This window comes from Juglans regia, unplaced genomic scaffold, assembly GCF_001411555.2.
Source record: "Juglans regia cultivar Chandler unplaced genomic scaffold, Walnut 2.0 Scaffold_749, whole genome shotgun sequence".
Taxonomy (NCBI): Eukaryota; Viridiplantae; Streptophyta; class Magnoliopsida; order Fagales; family Juglandaceae; genus Juglans; species Juglans regia.
Window position 1 is genome coordinate 31,877 of NW_023362392.1, and position 9,502 is coordinate 41,378.

The following is a 9,502-nucleotide window of genomic DNA, read 5'->3' on the forward strand; positions in this document are numbered from 1 at the left end:
GTAGAATAACAAAAAGTATCACACTATCACTTTACATTCATATATATATATATATTGTGTACTTTGGTTATAAAATGTAATAAAGTATATTAACAACAAATACATTATATGTTGTTAATAAAGTATATTAACAAATACACTATATGAGGCAAGAAAATATGGATGTTTCCTTTATTTAAGTAAGGTGGAAAAATCCACATCCAACAAATTAAAAAATATTAACAAAGAAATGAGAAGATAGAGTCCGCACAAATTCTGTTGCTGTAAATAGAGTGATTATAGCCTTGTAACATGCACGGCAGTGCCTATATAATGAAAGCAAGTCCTCACAAAGGAGGTATTGAATCCAATTTGACACCTTCTAGCTACATACAATTATATATAAACAATTATTTGCTTATTAGTTGTATATACTATCCAACTATTTATATATATATATATATATATATATATATATATATACATACAAGTTGACATAAAAAGGGGTGCCACTTAACCAATATGCATGTGCACCCAGCTTCGCAAGAAGACTGCATGTCTTCAAATGTGTACACACACACACAGAGATCATTGCGTGAAATCAAAACAAATAAGAATTTGATTTTGGGGTAAAATAAAGTGGCTTCATTGTAGCTTCTTGCTTGGACATGATGATATACAACTGATCTTTTTCATGATCACAAGGAATAATATTCATGCAAACATCACAGCCGATCTTTTTATTGCAAAAGAATGCAATGAAGCTACAGAATCATTGGTATAATTTTTAAGTTCAACCACACAATGAGAACACCAACACTACCCTTTCCCCATAATAACAACAACAATTGTTACTACTAATATTGGATATGATTTTCAAGAAGCAGCAGAAAATCCAAATTATCATAGGCTTCATAGCATAATGGATATGCAAAAGAAATTGTGAAATGGGGCCTAAAACTCATTTACCTCCCATTGAAAATATCAAATTCATTTTCTAGCTAATACGAGGCTTTGGATGCTATATATTTGACCCCACATGCCAACGATGAATTTATCATCTCCTAAGAGTTTAGATTTTTTGGAGTTTAAATTTTTTAGATAAGTATGATTTAACTCAAAGAATGAAAGTATAGCATGAGACTTTTCGGAATTAATTCCAAATCATGCTTGCTCTCTACTGGTTTTTCTCCTTTGAATCCCCTAAATTAATTTAGGGTTTTCGATTTGAACCCTAAATTAATTTAGGGTTTCGGATTTGAGCCCTAAATTAATTTAGGGGTTTCAAAGATTGAAACCCCTAAATTAATTTAGGGTTTCGGATTTGAGCCCTAAATTAAATTAGGGGTTTCAATCCAAATTAATTACACAATTAATTTCAATCCAAACCGAAATAATTACAGAAATGAGAAAACAAACACAATTCACATGCATTTCACGGACTCATTCAAATTTCAAACCAAAACACATGCACAATCTAAGCTCCACAGCACACAATTCACAAAAATCCCATCCTCCATCTCCGATAAACCCCATCCTTCCTCCAATCTCCATTAAAAATATAAATCACAACAAAATAAAATAGGATAGGGTTTGAGTTTCTTACCTTTCGGGATTCGGATCTTCGGTGAGATGCAGAGAAAGGGACCGGATGGGCGGATGGCGGATGCGCACGGCGACGTTGAAGCCACCGCTGGTAGCTGGGTGCGGCGCCGGAAACTCAGACTCAGAGAGAGGGAGGGTTGGCGAGCGAATGAGAGAAAGTGAGATGCGAGAGTGGCGAGTGAGGAGAATCGAGAGACTAATTAACCAACGAGCATAAACTTATTTCATACACAGGAATTCATCTATACATAAAGCGGCTTGTCGTTAACGCCTCTCTCTATATATGTATATATATATATGGATGTGGGGTATATGCGGGTGTGACCCCTCACTTTCGCCCTGGATGAGGCGGATGTCGCGGGGACGGTGTGCGCTCGGCGAGTGGTGCAGCCGGCAAGCCGCGGTCTTGGTGAGCAGACTTGAGAGACGTGTGAGGAGCCCAGCTACCCTAATGCTTGGTACACATTTGGATTTGAGTTTAGAATTTTAAAAATACTTTTATCAATCTAAAAGTTATTTAAAAAAATATATATTTATAAAAACGCCTTAAGCATGTAAAAAAAATAAAAATAAAACTCTACTTTTTAAAAAGAAACTAAAACATACAGATAATTGTATATATTTTTAAAAAAATATGGTAATTAATTTAAAAAACGCTTTAAATGCATATTTATGAAATAGTAAACAACTTTTTCATAGTAAAACTCTACCATTAAAAGAATTATTATAAAAAACTCTATTTACTAGTACAATACCAAACAACCACTTAATGAATTTATTATTAGAAATACAGCAATGAACCTCTTACATTTATATTATGTAATAGAATAATTGGTCGTATGAACCCGGGACTTTGCTTGATTCTTGCTTGGGATAGTATTTTTTATTTATTTATTTAGGGAGACTCGTATTTTATTTCGTGGTTGCTAAGGGGGGCCAAAAAAGTAACGTGCAGTAGTCAAAAATAAAAATGGGCCATGCCACCCATTTTGTGTGGGCGCATCTTAACCCAAAACACCGGTGTGGCGCAATTTAGCTGAGAGAGCAGGCATTGGCCGTTGAGCTGTGACCTGTCCTCGTGAGTGGCATGTCTTATTTAAAGACGCACATTTGTCCTGACAATTCTCGTGTCCTGTTGATTAAAGGAGACAGACGGAAAGCACAGCCAGCGAGGGTAGAGAGAGAGCATCGAGCAGGGAGGGAGAGAGAGTGTGTCGGCCTTATACGTGTGAGAATCCTGGTGTTGTGGTGTTCGTGTCTCCGAGAGCTCGCCTGGGTTCGCATTTGGAAAATGGTAGATCAGTACGCGCTCGGGTTGATCTTGGCCTCGGTGTTGGGGTTCGTGGTGTTGTACAATCTGATGGCCAAGAAGAACCGCATCAGAGTTTCTTCGGAGGCGAGAACCGAGGGCGTGCAGACCGTCATCACGACCACCAACGGAGAATGCAGATCCATTGAAGGCGACGTCGACGTTATCATCGTCGGAGCCGGTGTCGCCGGCTCTGCCCTCGCTCACACTCTCGGGAAGGTGATTATGATATTTCTAATTCTCAGATTTATTTTCTCGTTTTTTTTTTTCATTTGCTTTCGTGCAGTTTCTTGTCAACCAAACAGAGTTTCTTGACTATTTATGAGGAAAATCGCTCTTGAAATGTGCCAATGGTTTCGGATTCAGATTTTCTTAATATTAACGTTGAGGAATTCGTTTCTCTAAAAGAAAAAAGATACAAAAAAAAAACTATGGCCTCTTTGTATTGTAGTCTCCGATTCGCAACTCGTACCTTGTGTTTCTCTTTTCCGATGGTTTAGCTAGTTTACAGATACAATACGCTGATGAATCGGTGGTTTTTTTTATGTGACACTCTTGACTGAATTATAATTTTCTAGACATGTAGCTCTTTAGAACAATCATAATTTGTAGTTTTCACTTCTTATATATGTTCTTCTTTCATTGGGAGGGAAATCTCAATATTTAGGTTCTATATGATAAAAAAAAAAAAAAAAGTTCTATATGTTCGGTAAAATATGCTTCAAGGTATGCGTTCTGATTAATTAAACGAATCAAGTGTTTGCAGACATGGAGTCTGTGTCGTGGCTTCCTATTTGTTCTCTCAAGAGGTTGTTGAGTATTTGCGTCTCCATCACATATATTTAATGCAGTTATTTATGGCTAGCTCGTTCTTTTTCCGTGTGGTTGAAAATTTCAAATCTGTGAGAGATATGGCTTTGAAAATTAGAATCGTGCGTTCATAGACGTAACAAGTTTTATATTATTTCTTCGTTGATCTGATCAATTCCACAATTTTATTGTAGTATATTCTCAAGCCTAAAAAAATAATTAATCTTTTGAGTGCAACTTTTACTTGGTCGAAGTCCAGTTTTAGGCTAAACGTTATTTCATACATACAGGGCCGTGAATCTGCTGGTTATCAGTGACTAATAGATTTTTTTTTCTTGGTTGGGAGTCTTGTCCGAATGAACTATTAATGGTAGAAGACACTTTTGACTCATTGCGGTAGATTTGAATTTTTTATACTTCGAAATTGGAATGCTCTTCAAGAGTTTTTGTTTCTTCGGAGCACAAAGACAAATTGGACTTCTAATGCAGGAGCCATCTTTCTGTCTCACTCAGTCACTCTTCTATGGCGCCTGCTATTATCTGAGATGCTGACTTTATAGGGCTATATACATGTATACGACGTGAATCATGTTTTGAAATTAAGCTATGTATTGTTTTCCACGGATTAAGATATCTCAGAGTTCCTGAACTGTAGGGGATCCTAATCCGATATCTGTAACCCACTACTTTCTTATACGTATCAATAGTTCCTTATTACCATGCAACTAACAGAGTACCCGTGTGAAGTGCAGGTTAAATAACAAAAAGGGTATTTAATTTATATATTAGAAAAATAGTCATTGAGAATTGTTGAAAATTAAAAGTATTGATTTTTACATGCTTACAAACAAAGAAAAGTTGGAATAAATAGTATTTTAAATTCCTCGGGATTTTCAATAACCTAGTGCCAAATAAATTATTATAAGCTAAATGACGATTTGATAATCATATGAAAAGAAATTTTTTTATTAATGTTGCTAAGCATGAAAAAACCTCAAGGCCTCCCAATGTAAGGGTTCTATTTTCATTATATGCGCCCCTAAGTTGGTCTCTACCTTCATGCTAAAATATCTTGGTTTCTCACTCTAGCCATTAATTATACATGGTTGAATGTAAAATACCTCAAATTGGATTGCCTATTGTCATAGAATTTTGCGCAATAAGAACATGCAATCATAGATGGTTTTTCTTTTTAACCAATAAAAAGGTTCCCCAGCAAAGCAATTTTCAGGTATTGATTTTGTACTACAAACTTGCAGGATGGACGTAAAGTTCATGTGATTGAAAGAGATTTATCGGAGCCTGACAGAATTGTTGGAGAATTGCTACAACCTGGAGGCTACCTCAAGTTGGTTGAGTTGGGTCTTCAAGGTAGATTTAATTTAAGCTTTACTGTGTGCAGAAATAAGTAGTTTTCCTCCAATTACAGAGGAAATCAGTTGTTAAATGATCACATATCGTTTCTAACTGCAGACTCTGTGGAGGACATTGATGCTCAGCGAGTGTTTGGTTATGCTCTCTTTAAGGATGGGAAAAACACCCGACTCTCTTATCCCTTGGAGAAATTTCACTCGGATGTTTCTGGAAGGAGCTTTCACAATGGCCGGTTCATACAGAGGATGCGGGAGAAGGCTGCCTCCCTTCCCAAGTATATAACTCATAATCCTTTAGAGTTTTGCACAAGATGTTTATATATTTACTCCCCTTCTTTCAAATGGTTGCTGCCCATTGTGTATTAAGAATTGGTACTAAGAAGTTTTGCATGCCTATGGCATTGAGGATTTCAAACACATCTGTGAATTTTCTGATGTGACTTTTTAGGTTTGCTAGCAATTTGTTTTTCCATTTGATAGTTCACTTGGTCAAAGTTTGCACTGAGCCTTTGTAATAGATTGTATGGTCACATTTCTTTGCTTTGGTGTCATGTTATAGTAACCATCTAACATGTCATTGTGTTAAAGGATCATTCAGGTTATCATATTTTGTTCTCTTAAATTCATGCCTTCTTTTTCAATTTTTTCCAGTATACGATTGGAGCAAGGAACCGTTACTTCTCTGCTTGAAGAAAATGGAACAATTAAAGGCGTGCAGTACAAGACTAAAGATGGAAAAGAACTGGCAGCACATGCACCTCTAACCATTGTCTGTGATGGCTGTTTCTCAAACTTGCGTCGCTCACTTTGTAATCCTCAGGTATGGTTTCTTATCACTCTCACCTGTAGAGCAAAAAAACACACCTGTAATTGGAAATTGGTTTACATTTTCTGTCAATTAGCTAACATCTTAAAATTAAGTTATCATTGTCATATGCATGTGTCGCCTGAGAATCCTCATCATCCTGTTTATAACAAATAGTTTATAGAAACTTAAGTCGTATATCTCTTGTCTTCTGCAGGTTGATGTGCCCTCTTCCTTTGTTGGTTTGGTTCTGGAGAATTGTGAACTACCTTATGCAAATCACGGGCATGTCGTACTAGCAGACCCTTCCCCTATTTTGTTTTATCCTATTAGTAGCACAGAGGTTCGTTGCCTGGTTGATGTACCTGGACAGAAAGTCCCATCTATTTCAAATGGTGAAATGGCAAAGTATTTGAAAACCATGGTGGCCCCTCAGGTATATAAGTGCTCCACTTGTTTCCATTTTTTTTTTCGGCCTTTATATTGTTATTGGGTGTTACATTGCCGAGTTTTACTCTGACTTGTTCTTGATGCACGTTTAAGAAGTTAGATGCTCTGATACTTATAAAAAAGAAGTTAGATGCTCTGTTACTTATAAAAAAAAAAAGAAGTTAGATGCTCTGATTGACCAAGTGACATTTCTATTGCAGGTTCCCCCCGAAATATATGATTCTTTTGTAGCTGCCGTAGATAGAGGTAACATTAGGACAATGCCAAACAGAAGCATGCCAGCGGCTCCACAGCCTACTCCTGGAGCCTTGCTAATGGGGGATGCATTCAACATGCGCCACCCGTTAACCGGGGGAGGAATGACTGTGGCATTGTCAGATATTGTTGTGCTTCGGGATCTCCTCAGACCTTTGCGAGACCTAAATGATGCACCCACACTCTGCAAGTATCTTGAATCTTTCTACACCTTGCGTAAGGTTAGTTGTAAGGATGTGCTGCTTGTAAAGGGCTTTTTTTTTTTTTTTAATCTAATTTTTATTTTTGCCCATGGAAGTTACTCCCAAGTGAACTTATCATCACTTAATGTTTCAATTTGCAGCCGGTAGCATCTACAATTAATACTTTGGCGGGGGCCTTGTACAAGGTCTTTTGTGCTTCACCTGATCGAGCAAGGAACGAAATGCGCCAGGCTTGCTTTGATTATTTAAGTCTTGGAGGTGTATTCTCAACGGGACCAGTTTCTCTTCTCTCGGGGTTGAACCCTCGCCCATTGAGCTTGGTTCTCCATTTCTTCGCCGTTGCAGTTTATGGTGTTGGCCGTTTATTGGTGCCCTTCCCTTCACCCTCACGCATGTGGATTGGAGCCAGATTAATTTCGGTTAGTATTAGCTTCTACTCTCTCTGTGCACAAACACATATCTGAGCGACTAGAATGTATTTTCTTCTCAGTTCTGAAAATTGAGTTTTCCCTTGCAGGGTGCATCAGCAATCATCTTCCCCATTATCAAGGCAGAAGGAGTGAGACAGATGTTCTTCCCTGCGACCGTTCCAGCTTATTACAGAGCTCCTCCCGTCAACTGTCAAGCGAGATCACTAAAACCAGATGCCCTAAAGGGATTGTAAGCCAAAACAAACAAGTTTGTACTAGAATGTGCCTTCCCTTCTTCAAAGTTGAGGGGAGGGTGAATACTTTTGCGTAAACGAGTTATCGATCCTCTTTTTCGTTTTGTAGGACTTTTCCTTTTTAGTGTCTTCAACTTCAATTCCTCAAGTATTTATATTATTCGTTTATAATCTGTTGAATTAGTTCTCTGATGCTAAAGATCACCTCCCTGCTCATTCCAATTGGGTGGCGGCTACTCCATTCATTTTACAGTCATTTGTGCGCACTTCTTTTTTTTAAAAAAAAAAAAAAGGTAAATATAAGATTCATATGAAAAAATTAATTATTTAATAATAAATTTTACTTTTTTTAAAACAAAATGTAATATTTGTACAATTCATAAGAATATCTACCATTACTCTTTGTAAAAAACAAATTGTCACCTAATGAGAGCTGGTTAAATGGAGTAATGGACTGAAGGCTAGTTCTTGGACCATGCCTACTTGTGAAGTAAAGAAAAAATATAAGAGTTCTCTCAACTGCCGCGACTGAAGCCATGTTTGGCAAACATAAAAAAATAATTTCATTATCAATAGAACATTTTTCAATTTTAAAATTTTGAGTTTTTCATCTAATTATTACTCAAATACAAATATTAATACAACTTTTACCAACTTTAAAATAAAATTTACATTAAAAAATTATATTCAAACAACTTTTTAAATTTATCTATTCACTCTCACAAACTCCAATACAATACTTATTTTGAAAAATATTTTTATTTAAATTTCTCTCATTTTTCAAAACTCAATAAAAAAATTCCACTCAAACAATTTCACTACCGTTTACAAAATTTTGAAATACTCTAAGCATATAACGATCTGATCCAATAATTTTAAGGTCGATATATTGATAATTTTTATTGAGACTAAATTATATTTAATGGGTTATATTGAATAAGTTCACGAACAATAAATTATTGAGGTTGAATATGAGTTTTAATTAGACTAGGTTAAATCCCAATTGGTATTGAACGAGTTAGACCCATTTTAGAATTTAAAGATTGATCATTAGAAATTTATTTTAATTTAAAATTATCACTGATTGAAGTCCCTAACCCAATCTCAGTTACTGCCAATTCTACATTGAATGAACTATTAGGTTATGTTTTTAAATTCAAACTCTCTCCTTAGAATATCACAACTGAGTGTTCAATAGATTAATATCACTATATGTATTAACTGAGTCCAACTCAAACTCGTTAGCACCTTATCCCAAATCTCTCTATAAATATATATTCCGTGTTATTTGGAAAAAACCATAATCTTTCATAAGTGCAACGATCGAACTCAAGATACCCAATCCAGCACTGTGATCAATTTTATGTCGAAAATTTTAGGAAGCAACACTACAAGGTAAGTAGCTTGATCATAAATTAAAATTAACATACGTTAGCTAGTTATATATATTATTATTATTAAAGCCAATTTTTTAGAAGCTAATGTGTTGGTATTTTTTTAAAAATAATTGTTAGGTTTTATGAGTTTTATTGCTTGAACGTTATTTAGCTTGCATTTATTCTCTTGATTTGTCAGTAGCCAAACATTTTGGTCTGTAATGTTGGTTTCTAATTAATTTATTGCCGTTATTTTTTTTTTGTTACTTTTAATTCTTGTAAAACACTGGCAAAATCGACTTCATGGCTTTTTACGTTTATCTACGTTTCCATTAACGTTTTTAACGTTTAAACTTTTTTCTCTTAAATCATTTATGCAGGTCGGTTTATTTTTACGTTTTAAGTTGGTAATTAATGTTTTTTGTGCCGTTTGTATTAACGTCTACCTTCTTTTAAAAATTGGAAAGAGATTAGCATCCGGTGGGATCTATCTTTTTATCTAGTGTGTGGTTGTTATTCAAGTATAGTATTTTTTCTTTTCGATACGTACGAAGGTAGTAATTTTCTTTTGAAAAGAGAAAGATAAAGTATGTATATTTTTTGAGAGATTTTTCAGATAAAATAAAGGTGTTTTTTGAGTGGACCTTTGAGCTCAATTGTTTGTATAAAATTG

At 35.4% G+C, this 9,502-nt stretch overlaps 1 protein-coding gene across 1 annotated transcript; it reads left to right on the forward strand.

The window, feature by feature from the left end:
* The first annotated feature begins 2,714 nt into the window (after nucleotides 1–2,714).
* Nucleotides 2,715–7,587, forward strand: LOC118346317 (squalene monooxygenase SE1-like). The gene is made up of 8 exons (XM_035687216.1): nucleotides 2,715–3,112; nucleotides 4,963–5,074; nucleotides 5,177–5,351; nucleotides 5,728–5,896; nucleotides 6,099–6,317; nucleotides 6,532–6,807; nucleotides 6,930–7,208; nucleotides 7,307–7,587. Exons 1-8 carry the CDS (start codon nucleotides 2,876–2,878, stop codon nucleotides 7,451–7,453), a joined length of 1,614 nt encoding a protein of 537 aa, XP_035543109.1. The 5' UTR covers nucleotides 2,715–2,875; the 3' UTR covers nucleotides 7,454–7,587.
* Nucleotides 7,588–9,502: the final 1,915 nt, after the last annotated feature.